The sequence below is a fragment of the Molossus molossus genome, unplaced genomic scaffold (assembly GCF_014108415.1).
Source record: "Molossus molossus isolate mMolMol1 unplaced genomic scaffold, mMolMol1.p scaffold_m16_p_4, whole genome shotgun sequence".
NCBI classification, from domain to species: domain Eukaryota; kingdom Metazoa; phylum Chordata; class Mammalia; order Chiroptera; family Molossidae; genus Molossus; species Molossus molossus.
Window position 1 is genome coordinate 32,741,075 of NW_023425377.1, and position 26,550 is coordinate 32,767,624.

The 26,550-nt window shown below is 41.0% G+C and overlaps 1 protein-coding gene across 2 annotated transcripts; it reads right to left on the reverse strand.

Moving 5' to 3' along the window:
• Window positions 1-19,212: 19,212 nt before the first annotated feature.
• Window positions 19,213-25,812, reverse strand: ZMAT2 (zinc finger matrin-type 2). 2 transcript variants are annotated; one of them, XM_036241472.1, is made up of 6 exons: window positions 25,681-25,810; window positions 25,271-25,364; window positions 24,054-24,177; window positions 22,326-22,399; window positions 21,427-21,572; window positions 19,213-20,145 (listed from the first exon to the last, which is right to left on the reverse strand). In XM_036241472.1, the coding sequence occupies exons 1-6, from the start codon at window positions 25,696-25,698 to the stop codon at window positions 20,002-20,004; spliced, it is 600 nt and encodes a 199-aa protein (XP_036097365.1). In that variant the 5' UTR covers window positions 25,699-25,810; the 3' UTR covers window positions 19,213-20,001. The 2 variants fall into 2 exon arrangements, with proteins under 2 accessions (XP_036097365.1, XP_036097366.1); XM_036241473.1 differs by lacking the exon at window positions 19,213-20,145 and adding an exon at window positions 20,638-20,739 and having other exon boundaries at window positions 25,681-25,812.
• Between the last annotated feature and the right edge of the window lie 738 nt (window positions 25,813-26,550).

The following is a 26,550-nucleotide window of genomic DNA, read 5'->3' on the forward strand; positions in this document are numbered from 1 at the left end:
TGAACAAAATATCGAAAAATGTCCTCGGGTGAGGACAAAAAAAAAAAAAAAAAAAAGACACTGTGGTATTGACAAAAGAATAGACAAATAGATCAATAGAACAAAAGAAAAAGCCCAGAAATAGATCCATACAAATGTAGCCAACAGATCTTTGACAAAGGAACAAAGGAAATTTAGTGAAGAAAGAGGAATATTTTCAGCAAATGTCCAGTGCTGGAGCAACTTAAAATCTAAATGTAAACAAACAAACAAGAATCTAGACACACATGAGTGCCCAGTGCCACCACTAGCCTCAGCTGCTTCCATCAGCCTTGTCACTACCTGGTCCTTCAGAACACACTGTTGGAAGCGGGGCCCTGGGTGGGGAGGGGGCCCTGGGTGGGGAGGTCGCCCTGGAAGAGCAGGCTCCCCATGTTTTGGTTCCAGTTTCTGTCCCAGGCGCCTGGCACACATGGCCCACTCAGCACCTGGTGATGAGAAGCCACCTCACTTTAGATCAGTCCCTGGGGTCCCTGCCTTAGATCAATCACTTGGACACTAAGGCACGTTTTAGCATCTCTTGTCTTAATAATTATGTCTCTTTGTCCATTTGTGTTTTCTGCGTCGTGTCATTGGATGTTATCCTCAGAAATAACGCACACTAGTCTCTGACAACCACGAAGCAATCCGTTACATGTGGGTCTGAACTCGTCGACTTGTTTGAATATCAAATAAAGCTATAACAGAAAAAAAAAAAAAAAAGAATCTAGACACATATATTATACCTGTCTCAAAAAATAACTGTCAGAATGAATCAATAGATCTAAATGTAAAATGAAAAACTATAAATTAACTTCTAGAATATATCATAGGATAAAATATAGATGACTTTGGGTTTGGTGTTGAATTTTTAGATATAACACCAAAAGTACAATGTAAGAAAGAAAAAATTGATGTTGGACTTTGTTAAAATTTAAATTTTCTGCTCTATGAGAGATACTTTTAAGATAATGGAAACACAAGCCACAGACTACGAGAAAATGTTGGTAATATATATCTGATAAAGAACTTGTTTCTAAAATATGTTCTATAGATTGAACGTTTGTGTTCCCTCAAATTCTTATGTTGAAATACTTCCAAGGTGAAGACGTCAGGAGATGGGGCCTTTGGGAGATGGAACCTTTGAGAGGCTCCATCCTCATAAATGGGAATTGTACCCTTATAAAAGAGACCTCACAGCCCTGGCCGGTTTGGGTCAATGGTTAGAGCGTCAGCTGGCGGTCCAGAGAGACCCGGCTTCGGTTCCCGCTAAGGGCATGTACCTCAGTTGCAGTTTTTCCCTGGCCCTGGTTGGGTCGTGTGGGTGGCGACCACTCAATGTGTCCCCTTCACATCGATGTTTCTCTCTCTCTCTCTCTCCCTCCCACTCTATCTGAACAAAAAATGGAAAAGTGTTCTTGGGTGAAGATAAAAAATAAAATAAAAATAAGAGACTTCACAGAGCTCTCTAGTCATCTTCCACCGTGGGACAAGATAAAAATCTATGAACAGGAAGCCTTCACCAAACATGAGTCTGCTAGTGGCATGATCCTGGACTTCCCAGTCTCCAGAACTGTGGAAAATGAATTTCTGCTATTTATAAGCTACCCATTCCATGTATTTTGTTGTTGTTGTTGTTATAGAAGCATAAACAAACTGAGACAATATACAAAGAGCTTTTAAAATTCAACAATAAAACAACTCAATTTTAAAATGGGCAAAATCTCTGAACAGACACTTTACCAAAAAAGATATATAAATGACCACAACACACAAGAAAAGATGTTCAACATCATGTATTATTAAAGAATTGCAAATTAAGACAATAATGAGACACCATCACACACCAAAACAACGACAACGCCAAATGCTGACAAGGATGTAGAGCAACAGGAACTCTCATTTATTGTTGGTGGGAATAAAAAGTAGTATATCCACTTGGTAAAAATACTTTGACAGTTATTTAAAAAACTAAACATAGGGTTATCATATGATCCAGCAATTGTGCTTCTAGGTATTTATCTAAGTGAGTTGAAAACTATATCCACAAAAAATCATGCATACAAATATTTATAGCAGTTTTATTCAAAGTCACCAAAAATTATATGCAATATTCCCTTTAATAGATGGATAAACAAGGTGTGGCACATTGATAAAATAGAATATTATTGTGTGATAAAAAATGAGCTATTAAGCTATAAAAAGACATGGAGGAAACTTAAATGCAAATTGCTAAGTCAAAGAAGCCAGTTGAAAAGGCTACATACTATGATTCCAATTATATTTCACTTTGGAAAAGGCAAAATTATGGAGGCAGTAAAAAGATGAGTAATTACTAGTTCAATTTGGGGTGAGGGTGGGATTAACAGCTGGCGCACATGGCATTTCTTAGGGTTGTGAAACTATTGTGTATGATATTCTAATAGTGGAAACATGATATTATGCATTTGTCAAAAAACACAGAACCATAAAACAATAATATAAACTATGAACTTTAGTTAATAATAATGTATCAATATTGGTTAATCAATTACAACAAATGTACCACACTAATGCAAGATATTAATAAAAGAAAGCTGCAGGTGTGAGAAGAGAGGACATATAGTTACTCTCTATAAGAGGCCCGGCCCTGGCCAGTTTGGCTCAGCGGTTAGAGCGTCGGCCTGCGGTCCGGAGAGACCCGGGTTCGGTTCCCGCTAAGGGCACGTACTTCGGTTGCAGTTTGTCCCCGGCCCTGGTTGGTCGTGCGGGTGGCAGCCACTCGATGTGTCCCTTCACGTCGATGTTTCTCTCTCTCTCCCTTCCTCTCTCTCCCTCCCACTCTATCTGTACAAAAAAGAAAAAATATCCTCGGGTGAGGATAAAAAAAAAAAAAAAAAAAAAAAAAGAGGCCCGGGTTCGGTTCCCGCTAAGGGCACGTACCTCGGTTGCAGTTTGTCCCGGGCCCTGGTTGGTCGTGCGGGTGGCAGCCACTCGATGTGTCCCTGCACATCGATGTTTCTCCCTCTCTCTCTCTTCCTCTCTCTTCCTCCCGCTCTGTCTGAACAAAAAATGGAAAAATGTCCTCGGGTGAGGATAAAAAAAAAATTTTTTTGAAGAGAGTTACTCTCTATCTTATCCACAGAAATTTTCTGTAAACCTAAAACTGTTCTAAAAATAAATTCTATTTTAAAATACTATCAACAATATAACTTCAAGTTAACTGCAATTTTTAATATTGACACCAAAATCTAGGTAATATGTTAGCAAACAAAATCCAACACATAAAAATAAGATACCATAACCAAGTGAAATTTATCCACATATGCAAAATGAAATATTAGAAATTACATTAGTATAATTCACCAAATCAATAGCTCTAAGAAAAGTCATAATTATTTACACATGTGATAAAAGGTACTTCAATAATATTCAACACACACTCCAAAATTTTTAATGTTTTTATTGGATTTTAGAGAGAAAGGAAAGGAGAGAGAGATAGAAACATTGATGTGAGAGAGAAGCATCAGTTGGCTGCCTCCTGCACGACCCCCACTGGGGATCGAGCCTGCAACCCTGGTACATGCCCTGACTGGGATTTGAACCAGGACCTCTCAGTCCATGGGATGATGCTCAATCCACTGAGCTACACCAGCCAGACTACATTCCAGATTTTTTAAAAAATCAAAATAGGAATTGATGGCTATATCTCTAACCTAACTATGTATATGTACATTACATTATATTTATTATATTTTATCATATAATATGTCAGATAGATAGATGATAGATGATGATAGATAGATGATAGATAGATAGATAGATAGATAGATAGATAGATAGTAGATAGATAGATAGATAGATAGATAGATAGATAGATAGATAGATAATGTTAGGGACCTATCTTACTTAACAGGGAAACAATAAAGGTCAGGAACAAGACAAGGATGCTTTTTATTTCTACCACTAGAGGAATTATTCAATGCAATCAGAGAAAGAAAAACACAGAAGTATGTAAGTTGGAAAAGTACAATACAATTCAGTAAGCTATCAGGACAAAATTTATACACAAAAATCAATGATCTTCATATATATATAAACAGTAGCAAGTTAGAAAGTTATGAAATATAAGATCCTATTTATAAACAAAAATGGATAAATTCTTTAAAGTAAACTTATCAAGAAATGTGCAAAATCTTATGTGTGGAAAATTTTAATACACTTCTAAAAACACAAGAGTGGACTTGAGCAATGGAAAACATTCCTTGTTCTTAGTGTAAGTCCCTTTGACTTAATATCATAAAGATGTCAATTTTCTCCAAATGAATAGGTAAGTTAATATGATCCCAATAAAAATACCAATATTTTATAGATACAGATAAATTGAAAAAATATACACGCAAGAATAGAGAGGAAGCACCTCACGCCCATTAAAATAACTACTATATAAAAAAATAAGTGTTGGCAAAGATGTGGAGAAATTGGAATCCTTGTGATCTTTAGTGGGAATGTAAAATGGTGCAGTGGCTATGGGAAATAGTATGGAGAGTCCTCAAAAACTAAAAATGGAATTACCATATGAAACAGCAATCCGATTTCTGGGTATATATCCAAAAGATTGAAAACAGTATTGTGATAATATATTTGTGCACCCATCTTCATAGCAATACTGACGACAATGGCCACGAGGTGAATCTTCATCAACAGATGCATAAATAAACAAAATATGGGGTGTGTGTGTGTGTGTGTGTGTGTGTGTGTGTGTATACATACATACACACACATTTCTATGGTATATACAGAGTATTATTCAGCCTTAAGAAGGAAGAAAATCCTGTCATATGCTACAACATGGATTAACCTTGAGCACATTATGCTAAGTGAAATACACAAGTCACAAAATGACAAATACTGTATAATTCCACTTGTTACTAATATGAGGTACCTAGAGTAGTCAAATTCATAGAGACAGAAAGCAGAATGGTGGTTGCTAGGGGTTGGGGGCAGGGGTTATTATTTAATAGATAAGTGTGTGGTGGTGATGGTTGCATAACAATGTTAATGTACTTAAGACCACTGACTATACTCTTAAAAATGTTTAAGATAAATTTTATAATGTGCATATTTCACTACAATTAAAAGTTTTTAAAGGAAAGAAAATAAACCGGCTTCCAGATTCCCATGGAATAATGCAGCTACCTAAATTTGAATATTTCTACTCATCCTAAAAATAAACAAAAGGAAAGCTAATAAAACCACCTATGGCTACAGCATAACTTGGAGAGAGAGAAAATTATCTTATTTTACATATAAACAGGTACGTATACATCCCAAACCAACAGATCCAGTTACAAAGCCTTGCTATAGAAGAGAGGCCAAAATGTTACAGAAAAGACTACAGAGCAGCCCTAGCTGGTATGGTTCACTTGGTTGGAGCAATGTGCTATATACTGAAATGTTCAATTCCCAGTCAAGGCACATACCTAGGTTGCAGGTTCAATCCCCCAAGGGCATATATCAATGTTGTTTCTCTCTCTCTCTCTCTCTCCCTCCCCTCTTCTATCTCTAAAATCAATAAGCATATCCCTGGCCGGTTTGGCTCAGCAGTTAGAGCTTTGACCTGCGGTCCAGAGAGACCCGGGTTCAGTTCCCGCTAAGGGCACGTACCTCGGTTGCAGGGTTGCAGTTTGTCCCCTGCCCCAGATGGGGTCATGCGGGAGGCAGCCACTCGATGTGTCCCTTTCACGTTGATGTCTCTCTCTCTCTTCCTCTCTCTTCCTCCCACTCTACCTGAACAAAAATGGAAAAATGTCCTCAGGTGAGGATAAAAAATAAATAAATAAATAAGCATATCATAGGGTGAAGATTTTAAAAAAAGACTAGAGAACAGCAGGGGCCTAGTAAAAATGGAAGACAGATAAAATCAACACTAGAAAAAGAGAATCCCTGCTTGAGTAGAGAAATGCTAACCATAGATCTGAGGCCTGGTGGGTGAAAGGAATACAAGACTCTAAAAGAAGGCTTTAAAGTGTTTTGAGACCCGAAATGGCAATCTTGGGATGGGAAGGCATCCTCTCTGGAGGAAAGAGGTGACTTGAAGGGCTTAATGGTAAAGAGAAAAAAAGAAAGAAAGCAGTAAAAATTAAGACTATCACAGAAAATGAAAGAGAACTACAAAATTATACTTATCAACTTGGGTCCCACCCCCGAAAAAATCACATTCTAGTTGGAAAATAATGCACTTCATTCTACCATTCTACCAATAATAGAGAGCAGTCTTGAACTAAGAAACGTAAGAAACTGCCTGCTTCATTTGCAATTTCCAAACCTGGAAAATAAAGACATTTCAAAATGAACAGAAAATGGCAGGCATAATATTACACACAACAAAAAATGAGAATAAATATTTTAAAAACTAACCATAAAACAAAAACTGAAACATAACACCCCAGCCTGAATTAAATAACCTTAGTCATTTGGTGATATGAAAAAATACTGTGAATCAAAAAAAAAAACCCAACACACACACACACACACACACACACACACACACACACACAGATCAAAGACAAGAGTTAGCCAAATCAGGAGAAACTGAAAAAAAAAGACAAATCATCTCAGGAAAAAAATAAGACTAAATTATAAGGTGTCCAACGGGAAGAGATTTTACTCAAAATATAATCATTGGTATTGAAGAAAGATATTAAAACAGCCAGGAAAATAAAAATAAAATCAAGAAAGCAGGAAGAGCCCAGCCAGCATGGTTCAGGGGACCATGCACCAAGAGATCGCTGGTTTGATTCCCAGTCAAGGCACATGCCCAGGTTGAGGGCTCAAACCCCATGACGGAGCATGCAGGAGGCAGCCGATTGCTGTTGCTATCTCTTTCTTCCTCTCCCTTTCTCACTCTCTAAAAGATCAATACAAATATATTTTTTAAATAAAAGATAAAAGAGCCCTGGCCAGTTTGGCTCAGCAATTAGAGTGTTGGCCTGTGGACCAAAAAGTCGCAGGTTCGATTTCGGTCAAGGGCACATACATTGGTTGCAGTTCACCCCAGCCCTGGTCGGGGTCGTGCGGGAGGCAGCCAGTCAATGTGTCCCTCTCACATCCATATCTCTCTCTCTCCCTCCCTCCCACTCTATCTGAAGACAAATGGAAAAATATCCTCAGGTGAGGATTTAAAAAATAAAAGGGTATATTTAAAACAGGTAAAATCATGACTACAGATATAAAATAAAATATATCAAATATTGTATTGAAAAAATAAAAAAGAAAGCAGGAAGATGGATCAGATAGAAAGCCGTGGCCAGTTGAGCTCAGTGGTTAAAGCGTTGGCCCATGGATCAAAGAGTCTCCAGTTTGAATATGGTCTAGGGCACATATCTTGGTTGTGGTTTGTCACTGGCCCTGGTAGGAGTCATGTAGCAGGCAACCAATCAATGTGTCTCTCTCACATTTGTCTCTCTCTCTCTCTCTCTCTCTCTCTCTCTCTCTCTCTTCATCCCACTCTATCTGAAATTAAATGAAAAAATATCCTCAGGTGAGGATTGAAAAAAAAGAAGAAGAAAATGCTAGATACATACAACATATACTATATACATTATATAGTCCCTGAAGAAGAAAAACAAAATAATGAAACAAATATAATATTCAAAATTATAATACAAGAATACTCTCTGGTCTGGCTGGTGTGGCTCAGTAGACTGAGTTTTGTCCCATGGACTGAGAGGTCCAGGTTAGATTCCTGGTCAGGACATATACCTGGGTTGTAGGCTCAATCCCCAGTAGGTGGTATGCAGGAGGCAGTAAATCAATGTTTCTCTCTCACACATCAATGTTTCTATCTCTCTCTTCCTTCCTCTCTCTAAAAAGTCAACAAAAACAAAATAAGGAAAATTGCATAGCTACATGCAAAAAAATTAAGCTAGACCACCAACATACACCATATATGAGAATAAACTCAAAATGAATAAAATACTTAAATATGACCCATGAATCCATAAAAATCCTAGAAGAAAATGTAGGCAACAAAATTTCAGATATCACATGCAGCAGACTTTTCACTGATACAATGCCTAAGGCAATAAAAACAAAGAAAAAAATGAACATATGGGACTACATCAAACTAAAAAGCTTGTGCACAGCAAAAGAAACAACCATCAAAATGGAAAGGAAACCCACTGTATAGGAGAACATAACTGCCAATGATACATCAGATAAAGGGCTAATTTCCTAAATATATTGAGTATTCATACAACTCAACAAAAGGAAGACAAACAATCCAATTAAAAAACTGGCAGAGGCCTGGCCGGTGTGACTCAGTGGTTGAGCATTGACCCATTCACCAAGATGTCGCCAGTTCAATTCTCAGTCAGGGCACATGCCCAGGTTGTGGGCCAAATACCCAGTGGGGGGCATGCAGGAGGCGGTCAATTAGTGTTCTCTCTCATCAATGTTTCTGTCTCTCTCTCCCTCTCCCTCTCCCTTCTTCTCTCTCTCAAATCAATAAAGAAAAAAAAATTTTTTTAATGGGCAGAGGACCTAAATAGACACCTCTCCAAACGGGACATACAAATGGCCAAGAGACATATGAAAAAATGCTCAATGTCACTAATCATTAGAGAGATGCAAATTAAAACAACTATGAGGTATCATCTCACACCTGTCAGAATGCCTGCCATCAACAAATCATCAAACAACAAGTGTTGGTGAGGTTGTGAAGAAAAGGGGACTCTAGTACACTGCTGGTGGGAATGCAGACTGGTGTAGCCACTGTGGAAAACAATATAGTGTTTCCTCAAAAAATTAAAAATTGAACTTCCATTTGTCCCAGTGATCCCACTTCTAGGAATATACCCTAAGAAGCCTGAAACACCAATCAGAAAGAATATATATACCCCTATGTTCATAGCAGCACTATTTACAATCACTAAGACCTGGAAACTGCCCAAGTGATCATCACTAGATGAGTGGATAAAAAAAGCTGTGGTAGCCCTGGCCAGTTTGGCTCAGCGGTTGAGCATCGGCCTGCGGACCAATGAGTCCCGGGTTTGGTTCCCACTAGAGGCACGTACCACCAAAAAAAAAAAAAAGCTGTGGTACATATATACAATGGAATACTATTCAGCTGTAAGAAAGAAAAATCTCTTATCCTTTGAGACGACATGGAGGGACCTGGGGAGTACTATCCTAAGCAAAATAAGCCAATCAGAGAAAGACAAATACCACATAATCTCACTTATTTGTGGAATATAATGAACAAAACAAGCTGAGAAAAAAAATAGACCCAAAGACATGGAAATGGGGTGCAGACTGACAAACCTCAGAAGAGGTGGACATGTTGGGAGGGAAGAGATAAACCACTTATACGCACTGTATAAGAACTTATACACACGTATGCGTAAACAAGGACGTAGACAATAATGCTGGGGGGGGGGGTGGGATTGGGAGGAGGGTGTCAATGGAGGAAAAAAGGAGAAACATCTGTAACAAAAATAAATAAGTTTTAAAAAATAAAATTAAATGGATTGTTGTGTGTGTGTGTGTGTTTTTAAGTAAACTTTCTAGGAATAAAATTTGAATCTACACATCAAAATGGTCTTCTATGAACCTAGGAAAATTGATATGGAATGATCAACTCTGAGATATATCTTATAAAATCAATTAGATTTGAAAGAAAAATCCTGAGCCTTAGGTAAGAAGACAAAATCATGTATGAAAGAACAAAAATAAGGTTAGTATCAATTCCACAACAGCATAGAAAGGCAGCAAAAACGTTTTTAGAAACTCAAGGAAAAGAAATGTGAACCAAGATTTTATATCCAGGCAATCTGTCCTCCAGGTACCACAGCTATAGAAAATCAGTTTTAAATATTCAAGAACTAGCCCAGAAATAAAGCCTCACTTATACTGTCAATTAACCTATGACAAAGGAGACAAGGATATACAGTGGGGTAAAGACAGCCTCTTCAATAAGTGGTGTTGGGAAAACGGGAAAGTATATGCAAAAAAAAAATGAACCACTTTCTTACACCATATACAAAAATAAACTCAAAATGGATTAAAGACTTAAATGTAAGACCTAAAACCATGAAACTCCTAGAATAAAACATAGGCAGTAAATTCTCTGAAATCTATCTTAGCAGTATCTTTTTGGATATGTTTCTTCAGTCAAGGGCAACAAAAGCAAAAACAAACAAATGGGACTACATCAAACTAAAAAGTGTTTGCACAGCGAAGAAAACTACCACCAAAACAAAAAGAAAACCTAATAAGTGGCAGAAGATATTTCCAAATGGTATATTGATAATGGGTTAATATCCAAACTCATACAACTTAGTACCAAAAAAATAATTCAATTTAGAAATGTATAGAGGTCTGGCCAGTGTGGCTCAGTAGCATCAACCCATGCACCAAGAGGTTTCCAGTTCCATTCCCGGTCAAGGGCACATAACCTGGGTTGCAGGTTCAATTCTACCCCAGTTGGGGTCGTGCAGGAGGCATCAGTGTTTCTCTCTCCCTCCTTCCCTTTCACTCTATCTAAAAATTCAATGGAAAAATATCTTCAGGTGAGGATTAACAATAACAAAAAAAGGGAAAGAGAACCTGAATAGAGATTTCTCCAAATAGAACAAACAGATGGTCAAAAGACATGAAAAGATGCTCAACATCACTAATCATCAGGAAAATGCAAATTAAAACCACAATGAGCCCTGGCCAGTTTGGCTCAGTGGTTGGAGCGTCAGCCTGCGGACCAGAGAGTCCGGGTTCGGTTTCCGCTAAGGGCACGTACCAAAAAAAAAACACACACACAAAAAACACAATGAGATAACACCTCACACCTGTCAGAATGGCTATCATCAATAAACCAACAGGTACTCTCCCTTCCAGGAGCACACTGGTGCCTTTACCCTCCACTTCCTCTTTCCCCCAGGCCTTTACCCTTCTCTTTCCTAAGCTCCAAGGGCCTCTTTCTTTTGCCTCTGTAAATTGTTTCCTGAGCCCATTTCTTCTACCACTCACTTATTCTATCTCTATGGCTTTCTATTTATTTATTTATTTAATCATCACCCGAGGATATATTTCCATTGATTTTTACTGAGAGTAGAAGGGAGGGAGGAAGAAAGAGAGAAACAGTCATTGTGAGACAAACACATCAATTGATTGCCAGGGGGCAGGGATTGAACCTGCACTCTATGTGCATGCCCTTGATTGGAATCAACCCACTACCCTTCGGTCCAAAGGCTGATGCTCTAACTGCTCAGGATTCCAGAGCTAGGAAGAGTTGTCCCATAACTTCTGGCTGTAAAAACCAGCAGAAATTGAGGCTGAGGGAGGCTGAGGCTTCTGGAGCCTCAGGCAGTACCTCTTAAAGGGCCCGCACATGGACTTACTTGGACTCCCACCCTCCAGGTTCCTGCATAAGGGAGACAGCTTGGAAGGCACCAGAGAGAAATGGGGAAGAACCGAATTGTTGGCATCAGGACAAGAGCTGAAGAGGCAGCTTTGTTCTGGACAGATATGATTGGGGAGGCTATTGTTCCTTTGGTGAGCCCTCCCCACATGGGGCGGTAGATGCCATATCTGGGACTCCAGCAACCTGGCTCACACTGTTTGCTCTGCCCTGGTGATTCCCTGAGGCCCTGCTCCACCCAACTCTCAGGCCCACCCAAGCTGTTCCCAGTGGCTTTACCATAGGATTGGCCTATCTTGGCTTCTGCTCCAGATTTTCCTAAATTCTCTCAAACAAGCAGCATCTGGCCTCAGCAAGCCCCATACCTCGTGTTAAATGGCCCCAGGCCTGGCTCTACAAGCAGCCAGCCTTGATTCACAGCTTGGTTTTTTCTGGACATTTCCAAGCCCAGCACAAGAAGCAGCCATCTGCAGATCTCTTTTAGCTTATGCCTGGTGGCTCCAGATAGAGCATAGGCAGTGGCTGACCTTGCCCTAGAGCCAACACACCTAGTGGACAGCTTCAGACCACGGCAAAGCACCGCCACCCAACTACCTCCACAAGTGACACACACAAGAAGTGGACTCAGCCCTGGCTGGTTTTTTCAGTGGTTAGAGCATCGGTCTGCAGTCCAGAGAGACCCGGATTCGGTTCCCGCTAAGGGCACATACCTCAGTTGTAGTTTGTCCCCGGCCCTGGTTGGGTCATGCAGGTGGCAGCCACTTGATGTGTCCCTTTCACGTCGATGTTTCTCTCTCTCTCTCTCTCTCTCTCTCTCCCCCCCTCCCTCTCTCTCCTTCCAACTCTATCTGAACAAAAAATGGAAAAATGTCCTCGGGTGAGGATAAAAAGAAAAAAAAGAAGTGGACTTAGTGGGTACCAAAGCCCTGCTAAAGTAAGTCTTGTTCTGTGTGGTGGGCCCCTGCACAACTCACCCTCCAAGGTAGTCAGAAGTCAGTGGTCAGTGGTCAGATCCAGTCCTTGCAGTAAATAAATCCATCGCAGCCAGAGTAAATCCCTCCTACTGATGTGCCAACAGTAATCAAGACTCAATTACAACTGAAGGGTGTGCAGTCCACATGAGGGATACACCTTGAGGGCACAGCTGGAGTGATTAGGGAGGCTATGCCACTGGACCCTACAGGACACCTACTACAATAGGCCACCGTATGAAGCCTAGGAGACATAGCATCTCTACCTAATACATAGAAACAAACACAGAAAGGCAGCCACAATGAGGAGACAAAAAAACACATCCCCAATAAAAGAACAGAACAAAGCTCCAGGAAAAGAACTAAAATGGAGATAAGCAATCTAACAGATGCAGAGTTCAAAACACTGGTAATAAGAATGCTCAATGAACTTAGTGAGGACCCCAAGAGCATAAAAAATGGCCAGTCAGAAATGAAGGAGGCACTAACTGAAATAAAATATAATTTACAGGAATCAATAAGAGTAGGTGAAGCCAAGAAGCAAACCATTGATTTGGAATATAACGATGCAAAAAACACCAATCAGAACAGCAAAAAGAAAAAAGAATTTTAAAAAATGAGTATAGTGTTAGGAGTCTCTGGAACAACTTCAAGTGTACCAACATTCGCATCATAGGGGTGCCAGAAGGAGAAGTGAGAGAGCAAGAAATTGAAAACCTATTTGGAAAAATAATGACAGAAAACTTCCCTAACTTGGTAAAGTAAACAGACATACAAGTCCAGAAAGCACAGAGTCCTAAACAAGATGAACCCAAAGAGACTCATACCAAGACACATCATAATCAAAACGCAAAATGTTAAAGACAAAGAAAAAACCTTAAAAGCAGCAAGAGAAAAGCAGTTAGTTACTTACAAGGGAGCTCCCATAAGACTGTCAGCTGATTTCTAAAAGAAACTTTGCAGGCCAGAAGGGAGTGGCAAAAAATATTCAAAGTGATGAAAAGCAAGAAACTACAACCAACATTACTCTATCCTACAAAGTTATCATTTAGAATTGATGGACATATAAAGTTTCCCAGACAAGAAAAAGCTAAAAGAGTTCATCACCACCAAACTGGTATTATATGAAATGTTAAACGGCCTTCTTAAAGAAAAAAAAGATAACAAATATGAACAGCCCCAGCTGATTTGCCTCAGCAGTTAGAGCGTCAGCCTGCGGTCAAAAGAGACCCGGGTTTGGTTCCCGCTAAGGGTACGTATCTTGGTTGCAGTTTGTCCCCGGCCCTGGTTGGGTTGTGCAGGTGGAAACCACTCGATGTGTACCTTTCACACCAATGTTTCTCTCTCTCTCTCTTCCTCCCACTCTATCTGACCGAAAAATGGAAAAATGTCCTCGGGCGAGGATAAAAAACAAAAACAAATATGAGCAATAAAATGACAACAAATACATACAAATTCATTATTAGACTGAGGAACCTTGAAGGGAAGGGAGAAGGGGGGACAGGAAGAGATAAACCAAAGAACTTATATGCATATATGCATAACCAATGGACACAGACAATAGTGTGGGGAAGACAGAAGGGGGCAGGAATGGGGAGGAGGGGACCAATAAGGGGAAAAGGGAGGACATCTGTAACACATTGAACAAAAAAGAGGCCTGGCCAGTGTGGCTCAGTGGACTGAATGTCAACCCATGACCTAAGAGGTCCTGGTTTGATTCTCGATCAGAGCACATGCCCAGGTTTCGGGCTCAGTCCCCAGTGCTGGGGTGTACAAAAGGCAGTCAATCAATGGTTCTTAATCACATTAATGTTTCCATCTCTCCCTTCCTCTCTCTCTAAAAAATCAATTTAAAAAAAAATACATACACACACACACATACATATATACATACATATATATGAGAAGTTTAAAAATAAATAAAATAAAATAAAAATAAAAATAAAATAGAGCTGCCTTACAATCTAGCAATCTCACTTCTTGGTATTTATTTTAAAAAAATACTAATTTAAAAAATATATTTGCTGCATTATTTTCACTAGCCAACATTTCACAAGCACGCTAGATGAATGGATAAAGAAGATGTGGTACATATATACAATGGAATATTACTCAGCAATAAAAAAAAATGAAATCATAAAAATGTAAAAAAAAAAAAAAAAAAAAAGCCCAGCTGGTGTGGCTCAGTGGATTGAGCATCATCCTGTGGACTGGGAGGTCCCAGTTGGATTGCAGGTCAGGGCTCATGCCCCTGTTGTGGGCTCAATCCCTGGTAGGGGTGTGCAGGAGGCAGCTGATTAATGTTTCTCTCTCACATCGATGTTACTATCTCTCCCTTCCGCTCTCTCTAAAATATCATATATATATATATGAAATCTTGTCATTTGCAACATAGATGGATCTTTGACAGTATTATGCTAAGTGAAATAAGTCAGACAAAGACAAACACCATATGATTTCATTTATATGTGCAATCTAAAAAAACAACACTACCAAAACAAATGAATACAAAAAAACAGAGCAGAAACAGGGCCATAGATATAGAGAACAAGTTGATATCTGCCAAAGGGGAGAGGAGTTGGGGGATGGGCAAAATTAATTAATTTTTAAAAACTTCTTGTCCCAGAATTATGCTAAAAACAAAAACCAAGAGCAGAGTATAGTGGTTAATGGATGGAAAATTACTAAGAGGAACTTGATTAGATATTAGGGGGGGCATAAATAAATATTCAAGAACTCAAAATACTGTGTTCACAAGCCTCTCTTGAGGAATTTACTAGAGAATGGGTTCATCCTTCTAAGAACTAAATGGGGAAAAGAAAACAACTCAGAAAGCATTATAATGGTGAGCATTAACTATATTAAGTTGTAGATCTCCAACTAAAATAAAGGTAATGACTAGGGTGGAAAAATAGTATGGATTTTTTTTTTTTTTGTAAAAACAATATGACTAAAAAAATAGAAGTGAGGAGAGAAAGGGGGAAAGAATCAAATAACTAAATATAAATAATAGAAGGGAGTCAAAATACAGCTGACACACAAAATAATACAACCCAATTAAGGAAAGGAATTTTCGGACATTAGAAAAGATACCAGCAGTCCTGGCTGATTCCATTTAGTGGTTAGAGCATCAGCCGTGGACTGATAAGTCAGGGGTTCAATTCGGTTTAAGGGCAGGTACCTTGGTTGTAGTTCATCCCTGGTCCTAGTTGGAGTTGTGAGAGGCAAACTAGTTGATGTGACACCATTGATCTATCTTTCTCTCTCTCTCTCTCTTTCTCTCTCTCTCTCTCTCTCTCTCCCCCTCCCTCCCTCCCTCCCTCCCTCTCCCTCCCTCCCTCCCTCTCACTCTATCTGAAGATAAATAGGAAAATATCCTCAAGTGAGGATAAAAAAAAAAAAAAAGATACAAGCATACAGTAACTGTTGGAACAAAACCACAAGCATTACTAAACACCACAATTAATTTAATTTTTTTGTTCGTTTGTTTGATTTTAAATCCTCACCCGAGGACATTTTTCCATTTTTTTGTTCAGACAGAGTGGGAAGGAGAGCGAGAAACATCGATGTGAAAGGGATAGTCGAGTGGCTGCCTCCCGCAGGGCCGAACCAGGGCCAGGGAAAAACTGCAATCGATGTACATGCCCTTAGCGGAAACCGAACCCGGGTCTCTTTGGACCACAGGTCGGCGCTCTAACCGCTGAACCAAACTGGCCTGGGTCACCACAATTAATTTTAAAAGTAAGGTGTTTTATTTTGTTTGAGATTGTTGTTTTCTGATGTTTGGGTTGGTTTTTTTGTTTGTTTTTTAGTACTTCCTTATTTTCTGGCTCTACAAGATACTATGGGGTTCATCTCTGTATTTACTGCCCCAATAGTAGCATTTCTCCAAGGAGTCCTCGTTCCTGCTTGAAAGGGACTGAAACTCGTTTGGAAACTGTCGCTCAGGTGCGTCCGGCAAGGGAGGAATCTCAAAACACGTAATTTAAGGCTGATTACGAGGAAAACGAAGAAAGCTGGGACAGAATTTGCAAAAGGGCTGGAGAGCACCCGCGGGTCTCGAACCACCATCGCGGTGGCTTGTGAACTGAAGAGTTCGATGCGAAGGAACCGCTGAGCTAAAGCCAGCCCGCCTACAAAGCCTAGATTATACTCTCTTGACTGCTGAGACTGACCTGACGTCACACTAAATCAACTAACCTAAAATGATTTACTACCTGCAAATTGTTTAATTGCTATCCTCGTGACCCTTCCCCAAACCCCGCGTCCGCCCGACACTTGAGTATCTATCTGAGAACACACACCAATGACTCGGGTCTCCCCTAATTTCCGTGAGGTCTTCCGTAGCTGCTTCCGGGCTCATTCTCTCCTACTACGCCGCTGTCACGTGGTCCATCACAAATCTCTGGACGGCCCCTCGAGCCTCTGTGCTCCCGCAGACAACCACACGGGGTCACTCTGCGATCAAATCAACTTTCACAGTGCCTAACCAGGAGTAAAATCTTCACAAGCTACAAATTTCATTTCAGGCTTTTTCTCGAACTTTGCAGCTAAACCAGAAAAATCATCAGCTCCTCTCCCAGGTGTTATATAGCATTACTTCTGCTACTATTTTTAAAATTTAGTTTAAATCCTACTTGAAAATCCTTTTATGTATAGTGTAAGTAACCGTTTTTTCCCCACAATTTCTATTTTTCTCCAGTTAACCAGTTAGGATTTCAGTGTGTATCCTTGCAGTCCTTCTCTTCGATCTGTATATTTAACTGTACACAATTTAGTTTTACGGTGGGGAGGCTTATTGGGAATCAGATTGTTGAGTACTTTATTTAACAGTATGTCTTGGAGATCTTTCTTGTCAGTAAATGTAGATCTAATTCATATGTATTGTAATGGCTACTTTATAGTCAAGTATAAATGTACCGGTTTTATTCTAAATGTTTCGCTGTTATAAAAACAAAGCTGCAGTAAACATCTTTGTATGTATATGTACACATAAACAAGTGTTTTTAGGAAACTTGAGAAAGGCTGGATTGGTCTTCACATTAAAATTTTTGAAGCAAGTTATGGGAGGTGCCTGAAGCCAACAATCTTTTATTCCCCAAATACTGTAAATGGCTATTCCACCAGAATGTAAATTTCACAACAGTGAGAGCCTTGATACCTTGCCCCAGAAGATACTACCAGAGTCTAGAACATGTTCGGCATCTCAGCAGGCATTGAATAAATGAACACATGTAGGCCAATCACAGGGGTATTCCTCAACCAGAATGCAAAGTTTCCATGGATTTTAGAGAGACCACAAACATCAATGAAGTTTCTCTTCCAGAGATTTCTGGGTTCCTAAATTTCCATCCCATCTCCTTCCTCCTCTTTTCGAACTTACCACACTGAGTCCTTCCAAATATCCATGACCTAGACAGGCCCCTTGGAGACTCAAACCACTTGCTAGTCCGAAGAGAACTTAAAACAGCCTGAAATTTATGATTGCTTTTTGATAGAGGTAGCCAGAGGTAAAATTCCAGTGTACCAAAGAAAAAGGAAAACCATTTAAAGCCAACCTGAATGTTTCCTGAAGAATAAACACTGAGCAATGGAACTCAGCTCGCTGATAACTTTCTCAAGCTTGCCTGGAATGGGGAGCAAAAGGACCCAGTCCCCTAGGGTAGATTCTTACCCAAGGACCTGTACAGCACATAATCATGACAAGGAAGGCACCCACTAATCAGCCCGCAATTGGGCAACAAATACTCTATGTCAAACTTTGAGCCAGGCCTTGAGACACATTCAGTTCCCAGTAGCAAGACTCAGCATTAGAAGTATGAGCAAAAGACCTGCTGAACAGCAAGGGAATTCTAAGTAAGTCCAAAGGAAAGAGTATGGTACTTTACGTACTCCAAAAGTGGTTCAGATGCTTCATAAAGGATTTCAGAGAACTACATGGGGCAGAAAATATAATCAAGTCATATGGTGACAGCCTTGTTAACCCAAATAGATCCTGCTTTTAGGGTATAGAACCAGCTAAAGTTATTCTAGAATTCACCTGCTTGTAGTTTATATAACTTTTGTTTGTTTTAAAGGACCATTTTTGTTTTTGTTGTTTCCCCTTTACATCTTTGGGACCTGGCACAGTACCCAATCCAGGAAATAGCAAAGTTGTTTCTGTTAGTTAACCAGTATATGCCATCTACTTCTCAAGTTAGCCCAAAATAGGGAAGGCAGCTTCTCAATGATTCCCAATGGCGCTGGCTGGGAGGAAGGATTTTACCCCAACTCCTCCTGAGGACAGATATCTGTAGTTATCATAATTTGGAGAAGGGGTGCTACTAGCATCTGAGTAGAGACTAGACATACTGCAAAACATCCTACAATGCACAAGGAAGCCCTCACAACAGAAAACTGTTCATCCCAAAAGGTCAACAGTGCCAAGAGTGAGTAATCCTGTGCCTAAACTAACTGCAGTAGTAAGGAAACATTCAGTTCAACACAGAGCTCTGCTGTTCCTAAAACAAGATCAAAGGAGGCTAAAATTATGGGGAAAGTTTTGTTCAGACACCTTTGGACACAGATCCCATCAGAAGAAAATACAACTCGTGCAAAGGAACCAAGGGGGGAAAAAAGTGACAGGGTTCAAATGAAGGGAGAAGAATAAACTCTATATGAAAATCCTCAGTGTGGGAAGGAAAAAAAAAAATACACAGGGAAAAATATGGAATGTTCCCACCAAATGTGAAATAGGCCCAGTCAATGCCATTTATTATACATGTTGAACAGCCTCTGAGACCCAAGGGCTCCCATATGAGGTTTTGTTTTGTTTTCTTTTTCTTTTTTGCATCAAACAGGTTCTTCCAAGAGCCTGGTCATAAGGAAGACAAAAACAGAGTGATCCTCAATAAAATAAAACAAACAGGAATAGCTCAATAGTCTACATATGAAAAACAAAGGTTAAAAAACTCACCAGACAAAAACCACACCAAACACTCATCCCATTTAATTTCCTGTTACATGCACTGAGGAAACCGAGAACATCAGGCCCCAAGGCAGTAATGCTCTGAGGTTCTAGTTCTGGCTCCCTCTATGTGACAGATTCATGCACACACATCCGCACACACTACTGACCCAGGCAGAAGTACACATGCATGCACAGGTGGCCAGAGAACCACAGTGGGGAATGAGGGAAGCGGGGAGGGGATGGATGGTCCAGGATATGGTATCAACTGGAAACTGGGGACCCAGAGAACCTTTCTGCTGCAGAACAAGCAAGAGCCAAAATTAAAACAAAGGCAGAACACAGGATAAATGTAGGATACTCAGAGAAGATTGGATAGATGAAGAGGGAAAGATGCAGGGGAAGTTTTGGGAAAGCAGCCTCAGAAGAGGTTCTTTATTGGGAACTCAGATGGGCAGAGGTCCTGTGACTCCAGTAACATACTGAAGCTGAATGAGTATGCCACAGCATTACTTCTGCCTCCTGTGCTCTCTCTCAAGGTAGAGGGAAACCACAAAGACCCACCCTCTAGCCCTCCCCACTGCCACTCTGAAGGACTTTCCCAAGTACTCCCCTCCAAAATGCCCCGCCCCCCAAAGTTAAGCCCAGCAAAGGGCCAAGCATAGAAAGCCTCAGTAACTCTTCTTGGTGGAACCAAAGCCAGAGAAGCCCATCACAGCTGCCATCTCATCATCCTCCTCAAATGTCAAGTCCTCCTCAGCCCTCCTTTTCTTCTCCTTCTGTTTCTCTTTCTTGTAGGCTTTGGCCTTTTCCTCCTGGGGGGGTGGAAATCACTCAGAATCAGTTCAGACTCCTAAGCCAAACATTGTTGAAAGAGACAGATGAGCTCTAAGATTCCTTTCTATTTTTAGGAGGAAATAATTAAAGACAAGTAAAATTTCAAAAGCAGAGGAAATGCCACAATAAAGAGTATAAGGGACAAGAAAGAGACATTTTAGCCTGTAGAGAGCACTTCTCAATCCTACATTCCAGTTCATCTCTAGTTCTTAACACCGTTATAGGAGCAAAAACCATTTAATAGCAACTAACATTCTGGGGAATATAGTACATGCCAGGAACTAGTCTAAGTGCTTTGAGTATATTATATATTAAGATCTCTAATATGGCCCTGGCCAGTTTGGCTCAGCGGTTGAGTGTCGGCCTGCAGACCAGAGAATCCCAGGTTCAGTTCCTGCTAGGGGCACGAAACACCAAAAAAAAAAAATTTCTAATATGGGGAAACTGAGACACAGATAGTTTATGTAACTTGTCCAAGATTCACAGCCAGTAAGTGGAAGAAACAGAATTCTGATCCAGTCAGCCTAGTTGCACTAGCCTCTTGAGGACCAGGTACATATAGCTAATTCCTCCTGTAATAAAAAATAGGGCCCAGAGAATCCAGGAAAAAAGAACAGGTTTATAGCCATGTCCCAAACAATGATAATAAATGTTTCCCCTAATATTCAGAAATTCAGAAGATAGACTATACTCTGGGAGGGGCAGTAGAATGAGAAAATCAGCCTTGCCCTGGCCAGTGTGGCTCAGTTGGTTGGAGCATCGTCCCGCACACCAAAAGGTCACGGGTTCAATTCCCTGACAGGGCACATACCCAGGTTGCAGGTGCGATCCCAGTTAGGGTGGGTATGAGAGGCAACCAATCAATGTTTCTTTCTCTCTCTCTCTCTCACCGCTTCTCCCTTCTTCTCTCTCTCGAATCAATTAAAAAAAGAAAAAACAGCCCTGGCCGGTTTGGCTCAGCGGTTAGAGCGTCGGCCTGCGGTCCGGAGAGACCCGGGTTCGGATCCCGCTAAGGGCACGTACTTCAGTTGCACTTTGTCCCCGGCCCTGGTTGGTCGTGCGGGTGGCAGCCACTCGATGTGTCCCTTCACGTCGATGTTTCTCTCTCTCTCTCCCTCCCACTCTATCTGTGCAAAAAATGGAAGGATATCCTCGGGTGAGGATAAAAAAGAAAAAACAGAGAAAGTCAGCCTCCTTATGATTCATAACATAAAATTCCAAGCTGGGGGAAGACAGAGGGAAGGACAGGAGAGCCTTACTTCTTCTCTGAGCTCCTTCATCCTTTCCTCAAAATCATAATCCTTCTGCTTCTCTTCCATCTTCTTCTTATTGACTTCAAAACGTTTCTTCACCTGATCCAAGGTAGAACGTTCCACACGCATAGACATGCCCAGGTTTCGCTGATCTGGGTGGGATCAACAGAAGAAGGAAAGGTCATCACAACATCCTTAGCCCCTCAAAAATCTTACTGACTTTTTTTTTTGGAGAATTTTTTAAAGCGTTTATTTGGGCCAAACTGACAATATATGCCAGGGAGCTAGATCTCAAATGTTCCCTGCTGACATTTTTTTAAAAAACATCTTCTCATAAAACACATAGAAAAATAATTACAGCTACAAAAAAACTCCCTTGGCTTTACTTGTTCCTAGAAGTAGCAGCCCCGGATAACAGGAGGCAAATGGATTTAAATTTCCCTTATTGAGCAGATGCATGTCAGTGGAAGACCATGGTTTGGGCTTGTTGAGAGCCTAGAACGGTGTCTCACTTCACAGCCTCCAGAAACATTAGATAATGAAGTAATTGATGGCCTGTGCTGCAGCAACTGGCGAATTCCCACACATTAAAGAAAGGACCCTGCCCAGCCGGTATGGCTCAGCGGTAGAGTATCGACCCATGCACCAAGAGGTTGCCGGTTCAATTTCTAGTCAGGGCACATGCCAAGGTTGTGGGCCAAATCCCCAGAGCAGGGCATGCATGAGGCGGCCAATTAATGTTATTTCATCAATGTTTCTATCTCTTTCCCTCTCCCTTCCTCTCTATCTAAAATCGATAAAGAAAATAAAAAATTTTTTAAGGGCCCATAGGAACCACTCTTATCCCCATCCCCCACTCCAAAGCCTGATCCCAGCCCCAGTCACAAACTACCTCCAAGCCTTACGTTTCTTTCCATTAATGTGATCCAGAAAGTTGATGGAGTCCTTCACAACACAGTCACAGACATTGCAGTAATATCTAGCAAACAGAATGAAACAGCACTTAAGTCAAATCTGATTGTGAAGATTGTACTGTTTTCAACCAAGAAGCTCATATATTTAGGTAAAAACTCTTTTTAGGAGACACTTCTCATTTCCATAAAGCCTCAGCTCTTGGAAAATTGTAGTAACTAACCTCCAAGATGGCCCCACAATGATCCCCACCCTCTAATATTTCTACACTATGTAGTCCCCTCCCAATTTGTACCAGGGCTGGTTTGTGTAACCAACAGAATATGTCAAAAGTGATGCTGCCCCAGTTGGTGAGGCTCAGTTGGTTGAGCATTGTCCCATGCACCAAAAGATAGCCAGTTCAATACCTGGTCAGGGCACATATCCAAGTTGTGGGTTCAATCCCCGGTTGGGGTGTGTACCGGAAGCAACCAATCAATGTGTCTCTCTCATATCATTATTTTTCTCTCTCCCCCATCTCCTTTCCTCTCTCTAAAATCAAAAAAAGTGATGCTATTTCACTTCCAAGATTAGAATATAATTTTTTTTAAAAAAAAACATGACTTCTGACTTAGTCTGTCCATGTGGATCACTTGCTCTGGGGAAGTTACTTATTTTGTGGTGAGAAAGACTATGGAGAGGCCCATGGAATGAAGAACTGAGGCCGCCAAACCACAGCCACATGACAGAGACTAGAAGCAGATCCTCCAGCACCACTTATACCTCAGATGAATACAGACCCAGCAGATACTTTGATTGCACCTTTGTGAGAGATCCCGAGCTAGAATCACCTAGGTAAGCCTTTCTCAGATTCCTTACCCACAGAAATTGTGAGCTATTCGTTGTTTTATGGTGCTAAATTTTGGGTTAATTTGTTAATTTACATAGCAATAGATTACTAATATAGAGAGAAATGCTAACAGTAGCTCAGAGAAGTGTCACTCTGCTGTGTGTTTCCCTCCTGCTGGAAAACCTAACTGAACAAAAGAAAGGGCAGAAAAATGAAGAGTTCTTGTGGCATCCCCTCTTCCTACAGGTTACAGTGTTGGTCTAGAAAGGAAGGGCATAACCAGGCAATCCATAACAAGTACTACCTTTACAGCCAGTATGCAACTTCAACCCCCTTTATTCATCAACAATAGATCCTAGGCTCCATTCTAGTTCCAGCTAATTTCTCCTCTAGAAATCTCCTCAGTAGTCCTTTCCTTCTGGCAGGAGAACAAACTATCCCTTTTAAGATATTAAGAAGTAGTTACAGCCCGGCTGGTGTTGCTCAGTGGATTGAGACCATCCCATGCACCAACAGAGGTCACCAGTTCAATTCCTGGGGGTCGCAGACTCAACTCCCTGTAGGAGGTGTACAAGAGGCAGCCGACTGATATTCTCTTATCGATGTTCCTCTCTCCCTCTCCCTTCCTCTCTCTAAAAAAAAATCAATAAAAATGTATTTTAAAAATCTAGGAGTTACTGTGCTAATATGAAGAAGCCTACAGAGTGACCCTTCCTGATATTTCATAACATTAACCTGAGACCTGGGAGACAAAGAAAAATAAATCTAAGGGTGTAATTACAGGCAACAAGGTTGTTATCAGAGGGCCAGGAACCCTCCTCAACACATCATAAAACAAACATAATCTATTAGACCTATTCCTGGCTACAGTGAAAGATGAAAAGTCACTTACCCTCCCATCTCGGATTGTGGGGTAGTCTTGGTAATGACAATTGTCTTCCCAAGCTTGGATTCCAAGTCCACCTTGTAGTCCCTATGCCGGAGAAGCTCACGCTTGACTGGCTGCACTGGTTTTCCTGAAATATAATGGAGAATGAAGTCCCTTCAATATTACAGTTCCTTAAACAGAAAGGAAAAGATATGCATGCAATTCAAAATCCAAAGGTTTACTCTCATTTCTTTTTTGAAACCTGAAGCAAGGGGCACAACAGGTAATTCTAGCAGCAGACAGGGAGAATCTGAACAGGAAAAATGATAAGCAATCCTTAACTCACTACAACATTTCTCCACTTTAAAGCCAACAAGTCTAAAAGCAATGTTTTCTATTCATTAACTAAATTGATGGGAGAAGTTGTGAATTTTCATAAAAAGAAACCTTTTAAAAAAAGAATAAGGAAACGCAATAGTGTTTTCAGATACCCCAAGCATAACACAGAATGGAATCTTCTGAGAGCTGGGGAAAATTTTTAAAAGGGGACTAACACTTAGGAATTACCTGTTACATGCCAAACACTGTTCATATATATATATGTTACATAAAAACTAAAAGGGTTAGTGTGTGCAAGGTGGGTGGAAGTAAAATGAAAGAAGAAATTACAAGTTTAAAAACAGATGAGAAAAATCAAATATTTTTGTATAGTGCAATCCTATCTAGAAAAGGTGTACCAACTCCCTGACATTGTACAAGACATAGAGAACAGTACTACTAAACACTAGCAGAAATAATCACACCTTCCCAGGCCAGTACCCTTAATCTTCTCAGACTACAGGAAGAGGATTCGTCTGGGTCAGGAATGTTCTTCACCCTCTTAAGTAATTTCAAGAGAAAGAAGGGGTCTTCCATAACAGTAACGCACAGCAGCAAAACACTTCTCTTGAATTCTGTCACTAAGGATCCCACTCTTTTCTCTGTACTTCAGGAAAGTATTAAAATGAGCCAAGCAAAGGAAGCAACAGGACAACAGAGCTAGAAGGCACCTCAAAACCACTTCAGTATATCTTCTCGCTCATTTTATACATTTAAAAAAAAAAAAATCGAGGACCAGGAAGGCAGCGCTCTGCCAGAGGTTACACCGGGTAAGAGGACAATGCGTTTCGACTCCCCACCGGCTCTCCAGCCACTGCATCGCCTCTACAACACCCTTAACCCATGATGGAGCAGAAACCCACCATCCTTCTTTTCTCTTTCTTCCGTGAGCCTCTTCTCGGCGAGCTTCTCATATTCATCTTTGTCCCACTTGCGGCGAAAGTCCAAGTTTTTTGTCTGTGGAGATAAAAAACCCTCAGGATTCGTCGCGAATAGTGTCGGTCGCCTAGGGAAACCGTGTCACCGCCGGCAAGGCGGCCCCGGGAACTGTCGAGAGCGAACGCTGTCCGGACCACACCAGGAGGCTGAAGTGGTCTCAGGACCGACCCCAGCCCGAGAGACCTCCGCGACTCCACTGACCCTGCGCCAAGGCCATACGGGGCCACAGAATCGCAAGGTGTCGGGAAGCCAGTCCGGTGCACTATATCGCGCGCTTAGAAACCACCCCCTAGCCTCCAACCTCTTCAAGCCTCCTCCTACACACAACACCTACCCCGCTGCCCGACGCCATCTTCACCGCGAAGTGAATGGGAAGCCGGAAAATGTCGTAAAAAAGCGACTTTAAGCCGTAAAGCAAGCGTACCCTCCAATAAACTTAAGACTCTCGTGTTCTAAACGAGCTAGACTCAAGGGCTCCTAAAAGAGACTTGTCAGCTCCGCCTCTGCTCCAAGAAAGTGGCGCATGCGCACGGAAAGTATGAAGCAACACGGAAGTAAGGGCGCCTGCAAACGTTTTTTGCCCAGGCCTTCGGAAACAACCATCGAAGGGGGATGTTCAACTCATCTATTTTACAAACGAGGAACCTGAGCATCAGTGTTGTCTGGTCTAATTAGCTTTACGTACATTGCTAAGTTTCTAAACCTTCTTTAAAGCTGAAGCTCTGTTACTAAGAACTTCAGATGCCCCATTTACCAGAATACACTAAAGATATGAGCCCCCACACCACCGAAGTGTTTGCAAAGGCTGCAGCCTTCCCAATGCACACATAGAGACGCTTTTTGCATTTGTCTCTTTATCTTGAAGGAATGCTATCATTCTATGGTTAACTCATTTTTCCCTCAACTGAGGATTATATTCGATCTGTAGGGCACAATTTAATCAACATGATTCACTCGGGAAGGCCAGTTATCAGCAACAGTCTAGGGTGAAGAACTCCGACAGATGGCTCACTATATGCTGATTTGGTGACATGAGTGTATCTCCAAGTTGGGGGAGGGTGCAAGGGGGAACTGTGGCTGCTTCCTTCACTGAATACAGGGAGGTCACTCCTTGCTCAAGATTAGAATTCAGCCCTGGCTGGTTTGGCTCAGCGGCTGGAGCATTGGCCCAAGGACCAGAGAGTCTCGGGTTTGGTACCCGCTA